Below are 23,899 nucleotides of genomic sequence, written 5' to 3' on the forward strand. Positions count from 1 at the left end.
GATGCAACTTGTCTAGATTAGTATTGAAAAAGCACCCGAGTTGATCCTTTTTAATTGCTTACTCTAGCTGGCTTTCAGTGCCGGACATGGCACGTTCTTTGGTCACGTTCACTAGCAGGCATGAGAGGCATATGCTCCAGTTGCTCAGGAACATCGTGCCCCTGTCCCCATCGGGTAAGAGACAAAATCCAACCTATCTGCCTTTAAAAATTATTGAATGGGGACTTAGGCTTTCCACCACAGGTCATGATAATGCTTATAGATGCGATTAGTGGAACAGCTGAGTAGCTGTGTCTTGGATGAGTTTGGCTAAAAGCGAACACACTGTCCTCAACTGAGGAGTGTAAAAATAATCTACCCACCATCTATTTTCTCATAAAAAGGAAATTGACACAACTTAAAACTAAGACATACAAGATCAGCAGAATTTGAATTTGAGGCCAGCATAACATAACATGCTTCTTGAAAATATCCCGCAAGCCAGACCAGGCATTCTGTTTTTTGAGATGAGAAAAATTCATTACTCAAAAATGATTTAAAAAAAAATATAAAATTACTTCAATTTCATCAGCCTAGCCTAACTTAGTCTAATAACTAAAAACACATCACTCATATGACATACTCAAGTTCGAGACAATATTCATCCAATTCTCCTGCTGCTAAAAAAAAAAAAAACTTCGATTTCATCTGAATATAAACGTAACACTAGTCGCATAGAGTGAGAGAGGGTCCATCCTCCCATCTTAAACATCCCCAAGACAATGAGCTCAACATTCTCTCATAATCATAGCCAATTTGCAATTCTCACCAGGTCATATTAAACTTAAGCTTTGTAAATTACTTTGCCTTTCTGCGATTCTCCAACTGAACTGTCCAGTACTCGCAGATTATTTTATTTCTTTAGTGATTTTTTGGGATTCCTTAGAAATATGTAAATGGAACACATGATCAAATTATCATCTCAATGAACTGAGAATTCAGCTAAAACGTTTGAGTACTACTTGCAACTAGATATTTATCACCGTGCGTTCCAATGCCCCACAGCTTATTCTCAGAAGATTAAAATTACCAAAATGAAGACAACAATATGCACATGCTCATAAATGAATGGACAGAGCTTCAGAAACTGCATAAAATTTAAATCAATAGTTTCAAGGGGAAGCCAACAATATGCACAGGCCCACAAATGAATAATGGAATGCATGCAAATTTCTGACCACTGGCCTCCAAAGTCTTCTTCACAATTGATTTTATGTATGCTTCCCTCAAGAGGTAACATGCTATCAAAACGCGTATTCAGCTGAAGAGCTGTTAGTAGCTCCTTATCACTCTCCAAAAAGATCATCCAAAGCCTGGATTTACCTACCATCATTCCGTATTGGTATCACCAATGGAGGTTATGCAGACATATCACTAGTCAGTCTCAAGTGTGACACTGTTAACATCAACCACCAGGGTTTACAACAAATTAAGTAAAAATAAGCAGCTCTAACTTTATAAACTTCCACAATTAACCCCACATCTCCAACAATCATAAGTTTACATGCCAGAAGACAATATATATATATATCCAGTTTCAGTACATGCAAGAACATGATTTGCTTGTGAATTTGCGCGAATTAGATAAACTCAACTCATTAGGTAAACCTTTTTATTTCATTTTTTTCTTTGGTAAACTATGATAGCAAAATGAAAAAAAAAAGCAAGTTTATAAAAAAAAAATCATAATTTTATATGCATCACCAAGGAACTCTGAGATAAATAAAATACAGAAAGAAATTAAAAATGAAAAATTAATGAAGAAAAGCAATGATGCCCTATTTATTCTGACACAACATTTCTAGAATTACCTGATTAAAAACATCCCTTATTGAACTCTTCTTTTGGTTGGGGAGAACAGGGGGGTTTATCCTGTCTGACCAACATACTGATAATCTGATTCAATTTCCTTTTTCTCTCATGGATAGTAAAATGGATACAGTAATGCTGCAATGTCGGTTTATGCCTGGTAATCAAAGTGACAATCATTCACAACAAGAAGCTAGATTTTTAGAGGCACTATCCCAATGCTTCTATGAGCCCCTGTTCTAACACATGGGACCATTTAGAAAGTAAATATTTCTTAGTTTGCTTCTTGATGACACACCTTGTGAGAATTTGGATACTGGAAGAATTAAAAATTACAATGGCTAAGTAAAACATAGAAACAAGCCAACCTAAGAAATTAGCCCGCAAGATTTGGAAAAGCATAGCACCATATACTTCAATGATGATGGTAATTCATGACAATAAAATACATGAACCAGGACAAAGTCATAATTAGAAAAACTATGGTCTATGATACATGTACAAAGCTTAATATATATTATATATAAACGGAGCACTGTTTACTATTGCAGAGACCTGTGTTTAAAACATTAACAACAGCCAAATACAAAGCATAGCATTCAGATACATTAAATAGATGAACATTGTTCCTTCTAATCCTTGATGAGAACACATGCTTACCTGTTACAAGAGTCCTGTATCCTATGAACTTTTTCTTCTCATGTGGTGAAGAACAAGAGGTGTCCCTTCAAACAAATCCAGTAAGTAATTCTCTAAATCCTCCGCTGTATACTTTATGTATTTACCAGAATGCCTTCCACTATCTAGCTGACTCCCAAACCTTCCCAAAAAAGCTCGGTAAGCTGGTATAACTTTTTCAGAAATAGATATTCGAAGCTCTTCACGAAGCTGAGGATCTGGAACCTTCCAACCTGTCTGAATTCTATATACGTCCTCAAAGCACGCATTGAAATTCTTGAACCTGTCCTTCAAAGCAACTTTGGAGGCATTATTGGAGCTCCCACCAATCCCTTCATCCTTCAAACAAAACAAGGCCTTAGTCCAAGCAGCCCTAAGATAAGCTGTAGCATATTGGCGAATCTGGCCCCGGCGTTTGCGAACCCACTGATCTCCCACAAGCTTGATAAGTTCTGAGTCCTTGACCTTCTGCACTATATACAGAATATTATTCATCAGAAATATAGAGTGCATAGCACCATCCTCATACAGTCTTGATTTCTCCTCAAGATTTGACTCCAGAGTTGATAATAAACCCAGCAATCTCCTTGCTATAGGAGTTGTTGTGCTCTCTACATCATCATTTCGCAAATCACTGGATTCATCCTCATCATTCTCCAGAAGGGAATTCAGTGTATCGTTGTAATCCACAACCAATTTCACGTAATTCATGACATAACGAGTAAGAGGATGAATCTCCCCATTAAGCATAGGCTTCTTGGAAGTCTCGCTCTGGACAGCATTCTCAAACTCTGCAAAAGTCCCTTTTGCAGCATCTGCCAATCCAGCCAGTACTCCCTTCGCCTCACTACACACCAACTCATCTGTAACCATCGACTGCAAATCTGGGAAAACATCTGCCAATGTGTCATACATGTCCAAAATCCTAAACAGCTTCTCTGAGGACTTCCTCGCAATTGACACAGCCTCCCCAAAATTTAACAACTGCATCACACACCCCTTTGCAGTCTCATTAAAACAAATCTCCTTAGCCGAATCAGACCCGTTGAAAATATAATCACAAAGCCTCTTCTCTCCCGCCAAAAGAACCCTGATTCCAATCTTAACAGCCTGTGTCCATTTCTTCATCTTCTCATCCAAAGTTTTCCAGTCAATTTTCTGGACCTCTTCTATACTCAGTTTCTCAACTCCCAAAATCCCCAAACACTCATCCAAAGCATCTCTGCGAACATTACTATAAACTTGAACGCATTCCTTTTCGTAGCCTGATCGAATCATCCTCTCTGCAATCATTTTGAGGTCCTCCACGGACTCGCTATTTATCAAATCCACACATACATCGTCACCCAAACTCCCTCCTCGCTCATGAAAACACGTGCTCTCATTATCAATCTCTCCGAAACTCTCAAATTCCTCACCGATTTCCCCTTCATTGGATACAAAGGAGAGCGATACTCGCCTTATAGATCCGTACAACCGCTCCGCATCAAGAGGAACAGTGTTCCTTATCAAGAGGTGACGAAACTCTTCCTCGAGCCTCGACATAGCGACCTGGACAGCAGTCTCGGCCCGGTCAATGATCTCGTTATCAGACCGGATAGACAACTCATCCAACAAGTCGAGAATTTCGTCGACAGCAGTAAGATATTCAGCGGCTTCTTCGGGCGCTTCATCCCAAGTTGGGGCAGAGTGGCGGGCGGAATCCCAACGGAGAATAACCTTCTCAGCGACATCCAATCTGGACTGCGAATTCGATTCCTCTTTGATCAAATCGGTTATATTGGATAAGCGGTTATCAAAGCTGGAGAAGATCAGAAGCATATCCTCCCTGACGTTCTTGGTCGTGTTGAGGCTCTTGACGATCTGCTGCGCCGTGGCCAAGACCCGATCGTCAGCGCCGCCGCCTAGACTGGTGGTAGTAGTGGTGGCCATTTCCTTTTAGTTATCAATTTTTAGGGTTTTTGGGGGTGTGCCAGAAGGGGAATTGGGAGGCAAATTTGGGGATTGGGATTGGAGTAGATTAGAGATTTTGTGGTGGCGATGATGGCGTTAAGGTCATTTCTCTTTCAATTTTCCTTTTTCTTTAATTTTCTGGGATTGAGTAAAGACAAGAGAAGTAGAAAAGAAAAGTAAAGAAGTGTTTGGCCGGCTGGGGTTGTGTTAATGGTGTGAACCGTGAAAGGAGAGGGAGGGGGAAAGGTGAGGAGACAGGAATGAAGAGTAACTACAGCTTCCAAGCCTTACTACGGCCTTTGGCGATCGTAATTGCTAACGAAGACTTGCTTTGGATGGTCTATAATGAATTTTCTGAGCTCGCCTTCTCTCCCTATCCCTCCCTCCTTTTGGGCCTAGGGTTTGGCCCATTTCTTCCATCATTTTATTCAATTTGATTATTCTCTCTCTCTTTTTTTTTAAATAAAAAAAAACTCTAAATTACATTTTTATTCGTTGACTATAAAACTATAACATTTTAATTCATGAAATTTTAACTATATATATTTTTTTTAATTTTAAAAATTTAGTTACTCTTTATATAATAAATTATTATATTATAAAACATTTTAATTTATACTTTTATTGATAAAATGACCATAAAGAAGACATAATAGTATATACATAAAAAATTATATTAAATACACGTTGTGATGATAAATATTAAATATGATTATGAGAGAATTTAATTAATTTTTTAAATAATTAATTCTGAATGAAGTATTTATGTAATTTATATAATGCATATTAATATATGTCAAAATAAATATATGGGACTTTTATGAGATTTCAAATGCTTTAAAACATTTTGAGTTAAATGAAGGGAATGATGGAAGAATTGACCTAGTCTATGGATGAGAAGAACAAGAAGGCTCATGTAGTACTTCGGTCTTTTGCGAATTTTACAAGTCTTGACTGGAACGACTCTTGCTAGATCTATAATTTGCGTGTAATGGGCAATTTAGAAGCTTCCATTAGTAAGCAAAGACCTTTTGGCATTGTAGATTAGCGAAGGAGGAGCGAGGAGGGCTCATTTTCTAACTAATGATGTGTTATCTTTCATTAATTTCAAAATTATATTCTTAAGTACATTGATGATGGCAAGTTCTATTAATCAATTTTACAAAACGTTTTATGAAAAATTGCATTTATTTAATGAATAAATCAACAATTTAATTTAGTTTTTATCTGAAATATTAGCAAAAGGGTTGTTGAGGAGAACCTATATGACTATGCGACTAACTTAAAATTTAATGTCTATTATTTATATGGGGTTCAGTTGAAAATACAATTATGCACTCACAAAAATAATAATAATAATAATAATTATGAAATCACGTAAAATAATTATAAAAATAAAACCAGTTTATTGATGCCAAAGCCAAAAATATAAACATCAACCCTTCCGTTAAGGAGTTGCAAGAATTAATAATTCACACGCGCAAAATGTGTTATTGTCAACTCGAACTCCCACTAAAGCTGACCATCTTGATATTTCCAAGAAAAAGGACAAAATGATGTGGCAAGATTTGCTCATCCAACCTGCATGCATGGGAGGAGGCCTTCATTTACCAAATCATTTTCCTTTCCTTTCCTTACCTAACATGGTGTGTATACAATTTGGGTTCACACTTGATTTACCCTTGACTCTTGAGTTTTGTTTGTTTTCTTTTGCAAAGTCCATGGTTTTGTGGTTTTATGTTATTTTATAGATGGACCACATGGGGCTTTTATATAAACGCTCAACTAGAATTCGTTCAAGAAATCAAGAATTTGGTGTGAAAGATTGTGATATGGGACTTCTAAATAAATAAACTTAAGTAGGGTTCGTTTAAGAAATCAAGAAAATTGTGAAAGTTGCCATCTTTGAATATTATGAATATCGTTAGCTAATCAATCTATATTCCAAATAAACACCCAAATCTTCTTTTTTATATAAAAATATAAAGCGACGAGTGTAATTTAAATTTTGACATAATAAGAATAATAAATTTTCCTTAAATTTGGGTCATTCTCGCAATTACCAATAATTAGTACTTCAATATGTTTTATAATAGAGTTAAATATTTATTATATCTTTGCGCTCCACCTGCCCCCTTCCCTTCCTCTTTCCTCTTTGAAGTTGTGAAAGTTGCCATCTTTGAAGATGTCCGCGTTGACCATCAAATAGCAACTATTGCACTAATGATGGAAGAGACTTCAAGGGTAAATCAAGTGTGAACCTTCAATAAGGCAATGTTGATCAAACTTGATCAGCAATTCAACTCCTCGGTATAAGCATTGCTCAACACATAAAGCATTGAGCTACCTGGCACAGACTAATATGCATAAATCACCAAGACAATGCAAATAACTCTAGTACAGGCTGCATCAAGTTGCTTATAAAGACTGATTTCTCTCATATGGTATGCATACAGGGCGTGCTTTCAGATAAAAAGTGATACGGTACACTCCTGGGACTTGACAGTAGTTCCCACGAGAGGAAATTACATATCAGTCAAACATACTACCGACAATCATTGCATCAGCACCACAGACGTTCGTTTCTTTAAGGTTTACATGAAAATAAAAGGCCCTGAGATGGAAAATTATACAATAAAACCGTTCTGCAGTTTTATTGTATAATTTTTCCTAATAAAGGGTGCAATACGAGAATACTAATATTTGAGAGCTGCAGAGCAACTAGGAATGTTTTCCATAATTACAGGGAGAATTAAAAAAGTAAAAAGAATAAGTGGAATTATAATAAAAGGAAAACAAATGAATTCTCATAAGCAGAAACCTCTCAGACTTGACAAGTTGATGGTTAAAGAAAGAGGTCCACTTTCCTTTTATTTACCAGGAAAAGAAAGAGTTTACAACTAATGCTTATACTATCTCCAGAGGAGGAAAATATAGAACAATGGACAAAAATTTTTGACAGTTTCAGCCACAAATTATTTTAACATCACCAATAGTCTCCACAAGAACAATTCCCATCTTTAAAATGGTGGAATCTGCTGGCATCCTTCACCACAATTTCCCTCCTGGTAACCATAGCTATCAACTTAATTGCTTTGTGACAGTCGCTACATAGCCGATGGCCCTGAACAATTTGCAAAGGCACCCAATATGGGGTATTGATCAGTCCAAAAGCAATTGCCAATTTCTCGCTATGGTATGACAATATGCGCTGTTCTTGTTCATCCACATCAGGAAGCAAAGTTTTATTCTCAGGAACATAACCATGCTTAGCAATTTCTTTCATCAAGTAATCCACTTTTTGATAGATCTCCTTTCTCTGGGCATGGCTTTTATCTCCAGAATGGAAAACATTCGTCTCTTTGTTAACTTCAATCCAACTGCATGCTGGAAGCATTCTCAAACCCTTTCTTCTCAAGGTCTGGATGACAGCCGCAGCTTCCTTTAACTTGCCAGAACTGTTGTATATATTCAAAAGCACAATGTAATTATTAAGCTTCTCTGGTTCCATTCCATAAAGTTTCTCAGCTGCAAATTTTCCAAGCTCTAAGTTCTGATGGACACGACAAGCTGTCAATAGTGCAGCCCACATATTTGCTGTAGGCTTGAAAGGAGCACCTCTTATCAATGCAAAAGCTTCATCTAAGAGCCCCTCTCTACCTAATAATTCGATCATACATGCGTAGTGCATTGCCCGTGGCTTTACCGTGTAATCTCTACCCATAGCTTGAAAAATTTCCCACCCATGCTCTGATAAACCAGAATAGCTACAAGCAGATAAAACAGCAAGAAAAGTGACATGGTTTGGTCTCATCCTTTGTCGAAGCATCAGCTCAAACAACTCAATTGCATCATCTCCCCGACCATGATTACCATATCCAGCAATCAAGGCATTCCAGGAGATGACATTCTTGCAAGGCATCTTGTTGAAAACATTCCGAGCATCTTCTATTCTTCCCCATTTGCTATAAAAGTCAACAAGAGCTGTGTTTGCTACAATATCAGATCCAAAAACATGACGAACAAGAGCAGCATGGGCTTGCTTAGCATAATCCAAAGAAGCTAATCTTGCACATATTCTCACTATTATAGAAAATGTGAAATGGTCCATTCTAACACCGGAATCACGCATATCATAGTACATGTCCAAAGCTTCTTCACTGTAGCCATGAAGCGCATAACCTGCAATGATAGTATTCCACCCCACTGTAGTTTTCTCTGGCATTTCATCAAAGACATAATGAGCATCTTCAATGCTCCCACACTTGCTATACATATCAATCAGAGCACAAGAAACAAATATATCATCCCCAACTCCCATCTTCAAAGTGCACGAATGTAACTGTTTCCCTGCAGAAATCAATCCCAACCCAGCTGACGCCTGGATCATGGTGGCAAAAGTCCGAGACCCAGCATCAGAAAACTCCTCCCACATAATCAGAAACAGCCTAAAAGCTTCTACATAGTCCCCTGTGTCCACATGCCCAGCAATGATGGTGTTCCAAGAAACCAGATTCCTCTCGTGCATTTCGTCAAACCATTTACGTGCATGGATCATCATCCCACATTTAACATGCATAAGCAATATTCTGTTTCTCATGTACTGATCAGGTTCGAATCCATTACTCATCATGTAATTAAACACTCTCTTCACTCCAGGGATAGATCTTAACCCTATACACGCACTGACTAATGCATCATACGTGCTACTGCCCATATCAAACCCACCATACTGCTCAAAGATCTCAAACAACTCAAGTGCCTCTCTGTACCTTCCATAAAGAACTAATTTCTCTAACTGACTACAAACTCTGGCACTGGGCTTTTTTTTTGGGGTATCTCGCAAATCAGTTTCTTCTTCTACATCAGCGTCAAATTTTGAAGGTTTCGGCTTAGGGCGTGGTTGTAGCCCTCGATGCAGTGAACAACACCGAATCTTGGCGAAGGGATTCCTCCATTTTCTTCTATTTAAAGAAAAACGATACACAGAAGATAAAGTTTTCTGCTTAATAAAACACCTGTAATCTGAGACAGAGGAAGGCAAGCTACAACTACTCCGAATTTGATCCAATGAGACACTTCGGTAACACAACAGTGGAATCTCCATGTACAAAAATTAAATCCAAAACCAAATCAGTGAACACTGGTAAGAAGCAGAGCACAGAAAAGACCGTACCTTTGTAAGGCAATAATAGCAAATTTAAGCAGATAATTCGGAGTTTGGAGATTACGAGGAGAGAGCTGCCCGGTGTTGTCTTTAACGATGCTTCGTGTCCTCCCTTCTTCATAGTTTATGAGCACACGTGGGTTTTACTTCATAGCATAACATCGAAATCTCCGCCCCTGAGTAGTTGCGGCAGTTGCAACGAATCGCGGCCTGAATCAAGTCACCTCCAAAAACGGTTAAGTTTTCTTACTCACGGGACAATTAAAAAAAATCTCGGAACTTCCATTTTTTTTTCCCAAAACAAAACTTACATTCATGTGTATCACGTGATTACTTGATTGGCTATAAAATAAAATTATTTTATTATATATATCTTTTTATAAAATAATTAATTATAAAAAATTTATTAACTTAATAAAATTTTTGCATTAAAAAAAACAAATAATATATATTTTTTGAAATCTAATAGATAAATTATGTTGGAAATTTTATTAAAAAATTATATGAATAGGTTTAGGGATTATTAAATATTATCTATTAAATTTTTTGAAAATATTATGTGTTTTTTTATATGAGAAATTTTTTTTTGGTTAGGTTAATTTTTTTTGTAATTAATTATTTTATTAAAAAAATTATTTTACAAATATTATCATAAAATTAATTGTAATGTTAAATCACTTTAATTTTTATAATAAAGTAATTTTACTTTATTCATGCTAGTGTGTTTAAAAAGTGATGAAAGAATTTAATTAATTGATTTTTTTTTTCTCTCAATTCTCATTTGCAAAAATTGTAAAATTATTAAATTTAATTTTTTAATTAAAAAAATAAATCATATTAAAAGAAATGAATTCATATCAATAGTTGTAGCATTTTATAAGAATTCAATTTGTTTAATGGAATTTTCTATTTAAGTTATATTCAATTTTTTATGAAAAAAAGCAAAATATAAAAATAAATACATTTATTTTACTTATCAATGGTTCCAAATAATAGAATTTGAAACATCCAGTCTAAGAGAAATGCAAAAGGCGAAGGACCTGAAATAAGGTAGAATGAAGTACAGTAGCTGACTTGCAGGACTTGGTTCATCATAACACATTAACATCACATTCACACAACAGTTTGATAGCTAATGGAAAAAACTGACCATGGAAGATAAAGTGACGTACTGAGTTTATTTCAGTTTTGTTCTTTGTGGATTTAATGCATATAAAAACTTACCTTATTTCCACATTTCAACACCCATTTCAGTCAAAGATTTGGAACTTTTCCAATGTTGGGAAGGTAAGACATCACCCTCTATTTGTCTTCTCGTCCTTCATGAAACTGAGCTAAGCATACGCAAAATCCTTATCGCGTTAAACAGAAAACAAAGGTATCATGATGTGTAATTAAGCAGCAAAGTAGGAGAATAAAGGACAAGGGAAAATGTATCCCGCTAGGCTTTTATTATTAGAGAACATGCTTAATTGCTTGTATATTACAACCTAACCACAGTAGAATTCTTCAGGAATTTGCACTTTTCTAACTCATTATGCGTAGATTTAAAAGCTTAAGATGCCAAAGTGGTTTCTGCGCAACTATCATGCACACATGCCAGGACATCCCTGTAGTCCCTTGAAATGGTGAAAGAATCATACACCTTCCCATCACTGCTTTTCTTGTACTCAAAGAGCATGGATGAGTGGTTGAATGCTGTCAATTTGACAAATCCGAAGTCATAATCTTTGTAAAGGCTCCAACTAGGTGTAACTTCGCTGAATTTTGATAAATGGCTACCTCCCCCACCCGCAACAACATGGATTGTTCCGTTCACTGTGCCTGAATAATGGTTTCTTTCTGTATTCACGCATTGATTCTACACCACCAGCATAAACAGTATATTATTAGAGAAATGAAGCATAGCTGCATAAGAGAGCTAAAATTTGCTATCACGCTATCAGTAACTTTGAGTATAACATATACGAAAAAGAAATTTTAAACGTTTAAGCTGATTTCACAGTTTAAAATACATTGATGTTATTTCAATTGTGAGTGATTCTTAATCATGGAAAACCAGTGTCCTGCAGTGTATTGTAATGGCATCTATATGCCGAACACATGATTCCAAAACATTACGAAAAATGTGTGCTGCACCCTTCTGCAGGTAACAATACAATGTGAAGTGCAGCCTTCCAAAGTTACATGTCACACAGCAAATATGTTGTAGAGAAATTGAGTCGTGGATCCATTTTAATATGATGTGTGCATTAATTTATTCACAAAGCATGTACTGCCAATCTGTGTACCTGGTAAATTGGGCATGTCCTTTCATAGTTGTGTACATGTCCAAAAAATGCAATGTCTACTTTGTACTTCTGCCAAAGCCTTTGCAAGCTTTCCCTCCCCATCGGCTCTTCAAATGAGCCCTCTAGGCCATACCAGTAGTCAGAGGAATACCCCAGGACACGATGAGCTGCAAAGATTAACCAAGGCTGTTTTTGTCTATCTGCAGATGCAAGGCATTGCTCAATGAACCTATACTGCTCTGATCCCTCCCTCCAGTCATGCTCAGTGTCGGCTATACAGAAGTGAAACATGCCATAATCAGTTGAGTACCTGCATATTCATGGACTTAAAAATCAGGATAGCTAAGCTTAACTGGAAACTGGTTTTGCATTTTCAAACAGCAGATATTAGAAGTTAGGTCCACAGTGCACATATCAGGATTGACTTCTCTTCCTCTCTTGATACTCTTTTGGCTTCCTTTACTTTTCCTCCCCAGCTTCCACAAAAGGGAGAAAAAAAAGGAGCAAAAATAAACAAAAACTAATCAAGTGGAAGTTAACATACCAAAATTTAGCTCTGTTTTCTGCAGGTACGTAGAACATGGTTTCTGCAAGCACTCCACACTCCCCACCTGAATCTGTAGTGTCATAGAAAGATCCTGTATTTGGCCAGTCACGTTCATGATTGCCGCTACAGAAGTAAACCAAAAAAAATGTACTTCAAGAAGAACAATAAAGTGGTTATAAATATATATTCAAAAGCACATAGAAATAGTATAGCAGAGGTGCACAAACCTTGCGATCATGTATGGCACAGTTGATGAAATGGGCTCCACCTGTGCTGTGAATTGGTCCCACTGTGAAATGTATCCGTTTGAATATGTTATATCTCCTATATGGAATACAATGTCAATGTTGTTCAAGTCCTCAATGAGTCGATCTGTGGTATTGAGAGAACCTGGCTGATAATCACTATACTCATTCGAACCATCACGCTCTGCCTGAAATGCATTTGTTAGATGCAGATCTCTTTACATATGCATCAGTACAAGAAACTTGGTGTGCCCTTATTCATTTCAAAAGTAAAGATAATATGAGGCAAGCAAGGACAAGCTTGCATACTAGCTTTAAAAATCAAGCATGGATTCTAAAGCACTTTCTTTAAATGAGAATGCTACTTTATTTCAACACCCAAAAGATGACATAATTAAATGTAATTATGCTTTAAAGAAGACATTTAAGCCTGTTCCCATAATGATTGATGACAGCAAAGACCTAATTGTCCATTCAACAATGGCCTATTACTTCTGTTAACACATATATTGAAATTGGATTGTCAAGAGAACAACTACTTAAATGGAAAGATAAGAACAGTTTTTTCATGTCAGATTAACTTCACAAGAGGTAAGAAATATTAGTAGCATGTATAAATTCATGATGAACATATTAGTGCTAGTGTCTCATCTGCTAGACGGGAAAACAACCACTATCAATATTGTTATAGATTTTCCAACACTACCTTCCCCATGTCACCAAATATTATGACACGTTGTAATGAGTCTTGTCCAGGATATGGGGATGATTTAAATGAATACATCTTACTCCAGACATAAGAACCATTAGATAAAATATGACCCATCCGATATGAATACCTGAAAAACATTATCACAACCAAAACTTTTTTCTAAGATTTTGAAATGAAGGAAAATGAACTTTTAAAGATGAATAACAAGAAAATGTAAACATAATTACCGAGTGTTTGGCCATAAATTTTTTAAGAAACTTGTATGTATGAATCCAGGATCACGCCAGCCTACTGTCCGTGCAGGTGAACCTACAAGGTAGCAAGGTAACATCATCATCATTACACTAGTAAACATAAGACATTCAACTGAATGTAATGCAAGAATGCAGAGAAATAAACATTATGCACTTGACATTGTAATTGAAAATGAAAGTATGAGAAGAACTATTAATCGAGATGAGACACACCTCCAAGGCAGTCTAAGAATGTAAAGAAGTCCATCTAGCCACAATAAGTCTTAAACTTCCTCAACAAAACAAGACAGCAAAGAACTTGTTCGCAAGCAGGATAGCTACCTGAGTAACAGCATTATTGGGTGGTGCTATGGCAAGGAACAAACTTCTAAATCATGTAAAGGAAGGAAGATAGAATAAGCATGAGATTTAAGAAATTGATACCATACAGATCACAAGCCATTCAGAGAACTTGCGAGTTCATTTCATACGAAAGAATAACCACTTTAATGGAGATACATAAATGATGCCTGGGTCAACGCTTCAAGGGTCTGAACCAGAACTAGACCAGCTATAGGGGCCCGGTTTTGGTTTCCCCCTTCCCAAGCTACAGTGGTTCAAACTGCCACTTTACGGCAAACCAGACTAGAAAAAAAAAAAAAAAAAAGGCGGTGGCTTTAGAGGGCATTACATGGACTAAACTATTTCTGAACCGGAACTAAAACCATCAAAAATCGGAACTGAAACCAGAATTGAACTAGACCAGAAACTGTTGGATCTGTGGCCTACCATCCGGATCTGGTTCATACCCTGGCCAGGCCCTAAATTGCCAGTTCCAGCCTGGAACCAGCCCAGGCCAGACCGGTGGCCAAGCCTAGATGAACTTTGTATTAAATTGTAAGCAAAAAAAAAAGGGTAAATGAAGCATGATATGATCAATAAGGAATTAACTAAGTGAAGCATGACATGATCAAAACACTGCAACTATGTTGTCTTGAGTAGATGAAACAAATCATACCGCACATGCTGTTTTGATGAAATGTCAATGTTCCAGCAGGTGAGCGCTCTGGGGTTCCTCCTTTCAGACCCCAGTCAACAAATGGAACAGCTTCATCTATGTTGTAGCCACTTGTCCAAGTTATGGCCATCTGTGCAACATGCAAAATGTCATTTGAAATACTGGATACAATAATAACTTTTCAAAGACATGATATATACCGACTGTAAAATTGATTTTGTTGAATTTCAAAGATCCAAAATAGACAAGGAAAAGATAAAAAAGAAACGAAATTTACAGGGTTACACAACAAATGAAGAACCCTATAAGGAAAAAAAAAAAGAACATAGATTTAAGAAACAAAAATCAATATTGAACAGTTTCATTTTTCTCATGCATAACTAATATAGAACCTCTACGACAAATGGGTTTCCAGTTCCACTGACCAATACTGGAATGCAAATGAATGGAAATGGATTCTATACGGAATTGTGTTAGGATTGAAACCCTAATAGAGAAGAATTAGAAGAATTTAGGAAGGAAGAAGAAGAAGTAGGGAGAGAGAAATAGAATCAGAAAAGAGAGAGAATTGTTATTTCTTGAGAAAGCATCAGAATGCCTTTACAATGAACTACAATAGAGTTTATAACTACTTGACAGCTATTTGACAACCATTTTCCCGTCAAATACAACTCATACAACTAACTATTTGATAGCTGCTTGACAACTATTCTCCTACCACTTACAACTCATTCAACTAACTCTTATTCTGCCTCAGTCTTCTTCTCTGATATGTAACAACACCTCCCCCATTAGAACTTTCTTGTCCCCAAGAAAGTGTAGCTTCTGGAAACTGGTTCATAATAAAAGAATAGTCTTCCCAAGTTGCATCTTCTACAGGAAGGTTCAACCACTGAAAAACATGGTGTTGATCTCTAGTAATGGTTCTAGTTTGAAGAACCTGTTCTGGAGCGACTATCACAACATCTTCATGCACTATAGGTAATTCAGAAAGGGGAATAATATTGCTGCCCAACCTTTTCTTTAACATAGACACATGAAATACAGGATGGATTGCAGAAGTAGGAGATAGCTAAAACTTATAGGCCACTGTCCCAATCTTAGCTAGGATTTGGAAAGGCCCATAATACTTAGGAGAAAGCTTCAAATTGTGTCTTAATGCCACAAAAGTTTGCCTATAAGGCTGTAACTTCAAATAAACCCAATCTCCCACCATAAATTCCCATTCAGACCTATGCTTATTAGCTTGCTGCACCATTCTATTCTGAGCCATCTGCAAATTCTCCTTTAGCAATTGATCCAGCTGCTACCTTCGTTGTAAAAAATCCCCCACTGCTCCCACAGAGGGCAAGTCAGAAGGAATGATTGGAAGGAAGGATGGTTTATAACCATACAAAGCCTCAAAAGGTGACATCTTAATGGCACTATGGGAGGATGAATTATACCACCACTCTGCAAGTGAAAGCCAATTGCACCAAGTTGATGGCTTGAGATGAACCATGCATCGCAGATAAGCCTCTAGACACTGGTTAAGTCTCTCGGTCTGCCCATCTGATTGAGGATGATAGGCGGAGCTATAAGACAAAGTAGTGCCCATGCATTTGAACAACTACTTCCAAAATAGGCTTGTAAAAACTTTATCCCTATCACTAACAATAGTAAGTGGTGCTCCATGAAGTTTAAACACATTATCCAAGAACAATTTAGCTACTGCAGCAGCAGTATATGGATGAGCCAAAGGTATGAAGTGATCATACTTTGTGAATCTACACACTACCACTAGGATGGTGTCTTTCCCTTTCGACTTTGGTAAGTGGTCAATGAAGTCCATTGTAATGTGTTGCCATGCTTGAGTAGGAACAGGCAATGGCTGCAATAATCCTGGTGCAGCACAGTGTTCACTTTTGCATCGTGCATATGTGTCATATTGTTGAATCCATACCATGATATCCCTTAACATCTCAGGCCAGAAAAAGTGCTTTTTGAGCCTCAAATAGGTCACATTTACTCCTGAGTGTCTCCCCAGAGCACTATTATGGTATAATTCAATTAACTGCTTCCTCAAAGTTGTAGTAGAACCCACATACAACCTATCTTGAAAATAAAGAACACCATTCCTCAATTTAAACCCTGGATGAGCATTATCGTCTAAAGATAGCTGCTGCACCAATTGAGTTGCTTTGCAATCTTTATCATAACTTTGAATGAGATTATCCATCCATGTAGGGGAAATAGAAGAGTGTATAGCACCACAAAAGGACTCCTGTCTTGCTGGTCTCCTAGATAGGGCATCAGCTGCCTTATTTTCAACCCCTCTTCTATATAAAATTTTATAATCAAGACCCAACAACTTAGAAATCCCCCTCTGCTGTAGATTAGTATGTAACCTCTGCTCCAGCAAGTATTTAATGCTCTCATGGTCAATTTTAATAAAGAACTGACTTTGCTCAAGATAATGCCTCCACTTAGAAATGGCAAAAGTAATTGCCAATAACTCGTTTTCATACACAGATAGGGACTGACTTCTAGGACCAAAAGCTTTGTAAATATAAGCTAGTGGATGGCCATTTTGTTGGAGAACAGCCCCCATACCTCAATTACTTGCATCAGTTTCAACAATGAAAGGAAGATTAAAATCTGGCAAGGCAAGTGCTGGTACTTCTGTCATGGCTCTTCTAAGAGTATCAAATGCCTCTTGAGCTTTCTCAAACAATTAAAATGAGTCTTTCCTGAGAAGATCAGTAAGAGGTTTGCTAATTATGCCATAATTTTTCACAAACTTCCTGTAGTACCCCGTCAACCCCAAAAAACTCCTCAATTCTTTAACAGAAATTGGAGTTGGCCATTGCAACATAACTTGAATTTTTTTTGGATCAGTAGCGACACCTTTAGCAGTTATAATGTGCCCCAAATACTCTATTTCTGTTTGCCCAAAGGAACACTTGGATTATTTAGCATAAAACTGTTGCTATTTCAAGATCTTAAAAACCTCCTCCAAATGCTGCAAATGAGATTCCCAATTCTTGCTAAAAATAAGAATGTCATCAAAAAATACCAACACAAATTTCCTTAAATGAGGTTGGAAGATCTGGTTCATTAAGGCTTGGAATGTGGTTGGTGCATTTGTCAGTCCAAATGGCATGACATTGAATTCAAAGTGACCATGGTGAGTTCTAAATGCTGTCTTAGGGACATCTTGAGGCTCCATTCTAATCTGATGATAACCAGCCCTCAAATCAATCTTTGAAAAGTACTTGGCCCCATTTAATTCATCCAACAAGTCATCTATAATGGGGATAGGAAATTTGTCATATGATCTTCTCATTCAACCTTCTGTAGTCTATACAAAACCTCCATGTGCCATCTTTTTTTTTAACTAAAAGTACTGGCGATGAAAAAGGGCTTGTACTTGGTTGGATTATTGAGGAAGCTAACATCTCTGAAACCAGCTTCTCAATTTCAGCCTTTTGATAATAGGGATACCTATATGGCCTAATATTAATTGGTTGTGTATTAGGTTGTAAAGGGATAGCATGGTTATGACTTCTGAATGGTGGCAGCTGCTGAGATTCTTTAAAAACCTCCTGATATTTCTTTAACATAGACTGCAGTTCCAAATTTGCTATTGCAGCTTCACCAAATGCCCCCTTTTTAGGTGCTGAAGATGATCCAACTTGAGATGCCACTATACGTACTAAGGGAGATTGAAAATCCACTCCATTTCTTCCAAATAAGTCATTAGAATGACATAACACAGCAGCCTTCCCTTTCCCCCTTTGCAATTTCAGTCCTTGTAAAACCACTTCCTTTCCTTCTTTCATAAAAGAAATCCTACAGGCTCTAAAATCAAAAAGCACTGGATTAAAACTCCCCAATGCTAATATTCTAAAGTCAAATTGAAACTTATAAGACTGAATTTTCCACATAAACTGCTGACACTGATGACTGCACTTCAATTTTCTCCCATCAGCTACTGCTATTGTTGTTACAGGTATATCCACCAACTCCAACTTAAGTTACTCAGCCACTTTCTTGTCAATAAAACTATTATTGCTGCCACTATCAATTAAAATCATCATTTCTCTATTTTTATGGATCCCTAAAATTCTAATAGTTTCTGCCCCTTCACTCCCTTCTACTGCATGAACAGAAAGCATAGGTTCTCCTTGATCACCCACATCTTCCATTTCCTCTGCCACCTCATGCCAAACCTCCTCTCCATTCCCATCTTCCTGCTCTCCAACTTGCAAAGCTGCTAATGTCTTAGTTTTACATTGATGGCCCGGAAAGTATTTGTCTCCACATTTATAACAGGGTTTGGATTGGAATCTTGAGTTTGAGTTGTTCTGGATAGTAGATTTGGTAAGATTAGTATTGGAATTTTGGTTAACAAAAGAAGTACTTCCAATAGAAGTTGGTTTACTAGTAGTAGGAGCAGAATTTAAGGCTTTACTGGTCAAATCTGGATTTGGTGGTTTAGGGGGGTAAGGAAACAATTGATTAGGTTTGGAGTAGGAATTATATGGAGTGAAATTGGAAGTTACAGATCTAGGATTGTAATTGAAGGATTTATTGAAGGTTCTATTCTTTTTTGTATCCCATAACTGTTCTTGCAGCCTAGCAATCTCTATTGCATCAACTAAAGTAGCTGGTTTCATCATTCTCACCATTAATCTAATTTCATCTTTAAGCCCTCCAATAAAGGCAGAAAGAAAATAAGCCTCTCCCAAATCTGGCATAACCCTTTCCATCCTTATCCTCAAATCCTCAAATCCTCAAAGATATCTTGATATTCTTCCAAGGAATTTCTTGCCTAAGCTTCATAAATTCTTCCACAATATCTTCCAACCCGTGTTCCCCAAATCTACGACAAATTTCCTTTTCAAACTCCTCCCAAGAATGGTTTTCCCCTCTATTCCAGTTTTGAAACCAAGCATCTGCCCTATCAACCAAAAACAAACTAGCAATTCCAATCCTTTGGTCCTTAGGTACTTTGTAAACTTCAAAATATTTCACACATTTCTGTAGCCAAACCCTAGGTTCCTTTCCCCAAAAAGTAACCAATTCAATTTTAAGCAAAAAAGGATTCATACATTCATTGTTATAGCTATTTCCATAACTTTCTTGATCCTTCAACTGCTGATTAACAGGAGGAGTGGGCAACAGTCCCCTATCCTCGGCTTCTCTAATACCAGATCCCGCACCAACTTCCCCAACAACATCTCCTATTCCTTTATCCTTGCTCAATTTGCTCATAAAGGCTCTCATATCCCCTCGCAATGCATCATTATCCCTAGCTAACTGATTAATTTGCTCATGCATTTTCTCTATCTGATCTGAGAAACTTCTCATCTTCTCCTCCAATTCTGCCAACTTGAACATCTCAGGACCTATTACAACAGATCTAGTCATTGTTGCGATCTACAACAATGAATTACCCACTCAATTTCCCCTCCGTAAAGCTCTGATACCAAATGTTAGGATTGAAACCCTAACATCGAAGAATTAGAAGAATTTAGGAAGGAAGAAGAAGAAGTAGGGAGAGAGAAATAGAATCAGAAAAGAGAGAGAATTGTTATTTCTTGAGAAAGCATCAGAATGCCTTTACAATGAGCTACAATAGAGTTTATAACTACTTGACAGCTATTTGACAACCATTTTCCCGCCAAATACAACTCATACAACTAACTACTTGACAACTATTCTCCTGCCACTTAAAACTCATTCAACTAACTCTTATTCTGCCCAGTCTTCTTCTCTGATATGTAATAAATTGTTAATTCAAAGATAATTTGGCAGATTATAAAAAGATAACCCACCTCATCCCAAGATTTTCCTTGAGCAAGACGTGGATACAGTGGTGCTTTAGGATTGGCAAAAGTGATGGAATTTGAAACTGCTACCAGTTTTGGCTGCAAGAAATCAAGTAAGAAATATGTCCACTTCACAAGATCAACAACATTCCTTCAAGTCAATTGTTAGGACATAATGGGTAAAACAAGATGTATCAAGATGATTTATGTCGACATGTACAATGTACACAGGCCTATGGCAAGCAAGACCATAAATTAGCAGGAAATTTTTGTTTCAGAATAAAGATACTCACATTTGACAATCCCCCTGAAAATAATGCAAAGGAGAAATCTGCCCGCTGATTTATCAGCTGAAATTTCAAAGTGTTTTGGCCCGTCTTTGTGTATGCTGAATTGGAATGATTTGCATACTTGTACTGGAACAAGGATTAAGGATACACAAGACAACAGAAATTAGGGAAGTTTAGGCCGATAAGACCTACAGTTAATTTTTAAAAGATAAGACAAATCATATTGTGCACACCTTTATTGGGGCTGAACAAATATATGGATTTTGCTCTTTGGGGTCATTTATTGGTGGACATGTTGATGAGCTGACATATTGAAACAAAAAAACTCATATTTTTTAGACAATAAATATACAAAATTTCGCAGATAGTGCAGTTATTAATGATCACCCCTATGGTCCTACAGCAATCATGATGAAGAAAATTTGATGTTTTGACAGCTTTAGCTCTAGGAAAATGCCAATTCCATAATCAGTGTTCTTCGCATCAATAACATTTGGAGTGCAAAATGCTAGGAAGTTAATAGTAGAACATGGATGAGCATTACTTGAATTTTGCAGGAGAGAAAACTCCAACCCAATCATCTGGAGATGGTTCAGGATGCACAATATCCACTGTTACCCACTGAGTATCCTCATTCTGCAGATGTAAAAATAAAAAAGAGCACCAAAATTTATACCCCCTAAATAAATAAAGCATCAGACCACACGTAATAAGAAATGCCAAATGATAATCACTAATAATACACACTCAAAAGACTTTTAACTACAGAATAATCCAGCAAAACGCTAGTAGGAATAGACTTGTAGCATGTTAGTGGAACGTACAATGTCTAGACCAATCAATGATCAGTCCACTATTAGAACAAGATTAAGCACAATTTCTTTTGCATTAATTACACACTTACATTGCTTTTAAAAGCATATTTGAGGTATTTCAATTCATTTTATCTATTAAAGAAAACATATATATATATAAACACACACAGCAAAAAGAAGGTAAGGCAACATAGTGAATCAAATACCATTACCTTCAATCCAAGAATAAGAGGGGAGGCTTTCGCGGAAGCCGAATCGTGAAGCGCGAGGCTGGTTTTGTAAATATCGATTTGGGAGAGAGGTTGCTCACCAAACCCATGAATATGGCCACAAACAGAGCTCAAGTGTGCAAAACAGAGAAAAGAAACAATTTTCAAGAGTTTCAGCCACTGAAAATCACCCTCCATTGATTCTTTTGAGGATTATACCAAAACCTAGAAAGCACCTGAATTTAAATTGAATGTTGGATAAAGACCCAAATTTAAAATGAAAGTTAGATAAGATCGGTGCCAATTAGATTCCTTTTATTGGAAAGTGCGTGAAGCGAACAATGGAAGAAGATAAGCAGGGAAGTCAACTTGGGTTATGGTAAACCGCAGGCAGAAGCGACTCCCTGCTCTCTTTCTCAGTGTTTTGCGCTGTGTTTTGGGATTTTCAGAGACCAGATGAGGGAGGCAGAGATTGCTTATTTACAGCCCATGCGTCCGTGACTCAAACTGCTTCAGGGCTCTGTATTGTAATCCTTAAATCAAGAAATGGAATACAAACACACAGAAAATTGTGTAACTGAAAAATTTTACAATATTTTTAATGTACATGAAATACTGTATTATTTAAAATATATATATATATATATATATATTATAATAATGTTAGAGAAAAATTATATATTCCATTACCACTTCTGAGACAAAATGGTAATATACTTAATGATGGAAAGAATATTCCCTTTCTAGAAATGAAAAACCCTTAAAAAATTGACATTAAAGGATTAATTATTCATCTCTTAGATATATAATATTTTACTTTAACCTGTAAAAGAATTTCTCTTGTATAGATAATCAATATAAAAATTTAAAATGAAAATTCAAGGGAAAAAAATGAAAAACTATGAGATATAAATCTAATAAAGTTTTGAATAGGTTGATAGATTATATATATCTTCACTTTTCAAATTATATTTTTTTAAAAATATTTTATAATTAAAATTTAAATTGAAAATCTCACGTTTTTAAAAAAAACTCCAATGCATTGAGTTCACATCTCTAAAGACAACTTTAATATTATGGAATTAAAGTTCATTCATCTTTAATAATAAATTATTCATATATTTATTTTATTTCTTGTTTGAATTTGACCATTAGGCACCAATCAATATGGTTTGATTTTATTTTATTTTTCTTATTTTCCGGATCCATTCACACACACTTTGACAATAATTTTTTTATTATAAAAATAAAATATTAAATACTATAATAGCAAATCAATTATAGCTGCTTAGGCAACGGGGTAATGTAAAATAAGGCATTTTCTTGTTCTCACGGTATTTCAGTTGTCCCACTTTTTTTTTTTTTTATATTTGCTATGAAAGAAATTAGTTTTTTTTTTTTTCCTCTTTATAAAAAATACTCTCAAAGTTGAAAATGCTCCAAACTTAATATATATATATATAGAAAATAAAAAGCAGAAGAGAAATGCATATATAGTCATAGAGAGAGAGAGAACAGGGATGGCAAAACGAAAGGGTGAAGAAAAGAGCTCACCTGTGTGAACAGCAACCTAAAATCCAGAGTTATTCTCCTTCCTATTCTCATTGTATTTTCTTATAGTGAGAGTCTGGTCTCCACACCACAAATGTCCTGCTATCTCCACGAGCTGCATCTGTGAAACTAAAACCATCTGTGATCCGTTGCTGCCACATGGAGAGCCACCCCTTTTAGCTGCCACATTGCCTAAGTTCATTCTGTCCGTCCTTTTCATTAATTCATGCTCCACCATGAAATTTGGAGAATACTTCTTTCATGTACAACGGAGGAAATATAAAATAATCTCTGAATTTTTCACATGGGCTGGGCTGACTGAGGAGAGGAGAAATGGAAGGAATTTGGAATGTGGTCTGTCCCACATTATTGGGCAATCAAGAGAAGGTTATGTTTAGAATAAAATGGGCCATCAAATTGAAATTGGTTAGACCATTTTAGTGAGTTTGAGTCTAATATGCAATCCAACACATGCTGGCTCAAGCCTCTCCGACTCGGCGTGTATTTCAACAGAAAGAAAAACAGGAAT

At 36.5% G+C, this 23,899-nt stretch overlaps 3 protein-coding genes across 3 annotated transcripts; all 3 read right to left on the reverse strand.

Annotated features, from left to right (window-relative positions):
- Positions 1–2,345: 2,345 nt before the first annotated feature.
- Positions 2,346–4,822, reverse strand: LOC110671854 (exocyst complex component EXO70B1). The gene has a single exon (XM_021834466.2). It carries the CDS (start codon positions 4,456–4,458, stop codon positions 2,530–2,532), a length of 1,929 nt encoding a protein of 642 aa, XP_021690158.2. The 5' UTR covers positions 4,459–4,822; the 3' UTR covers positions 2,346–2,529.
- A 2,502-nt stretch (positions 4,823–7,324) lies between these two features.
- LOC110671876 (pentatricopeptide repeat-containing protein At5g50390, chloroplastic) lies at positions 7,325–9,940 on the reverse strand. Its single transcript, XM_021834488.2, has 2 exons — positions 9,711–9,940; positions 7,325–9,580 (listed from the first exon to the last, which is right to left on the reverse strand). The coding sequence occupies exons 1-2, from the start codon at positions 9,765–9,767 to the stop codon at positions 7,466–7,468; spliced, it is 2,172 nt and encodes a 723-aa protein (XP_021690180.2). The 5' UTR covers positions 9,768–9,940; the 3' UTR covers positions 7,325–7,465.
- A 1,121-nt stretch (positions 9,941–11,061) lies between these two features.
- LOC110671901 (probable inactive purple acid phosphatase 27) lies at positions 11,062–22,412 on the reverse strand. Its single transcript, XM_021834525.2, has 12 exons — positions 21,823–22,412; positions 21,340–21,431; positions 21,029–21,098; positions 20,799–20,921; positions 20,512–20,604; positions 14,693–14,822; positions 13,669–13,750; positions 13,436–13,568; positions 12,712–12,917; positions 12,482–12,607; positions 11,938–12,247; positions 11,062–11,507 (listed from the first exon to the last, which is right to left on the reverse strand). Exons 1-12 carry the CDS (start codon positions 22,015–22,017, stop codon positions 11,202–11,204), a joined length of 1,866 nt encoding a protein of 621 aa, XP_021690217.2. The 5' UTR covers positions 22,018–22,412; the 3' UTR covers positions 11,062–11,201.
- Positions 22,413–23,899: the final 1,487 nt, after the last annotated feature.

This window comes from Hevea brasiliensis, chromosome 13 (assembly GCF_030052815.1).
Source record: "Hevea brasiliensis isolate MT/VB/25A 57/8 chromosome 13, ASM3005281v1, whole genome shotgun sequence".
Classification (NCBI taxonomy): domain Eukaryota; kingdom Viridiplantae; phylum Streptophyta; class Magnoliopsida; order Malpighiales; family Euphorbiaceae; genus Hevea; species Hevea brasiliensis.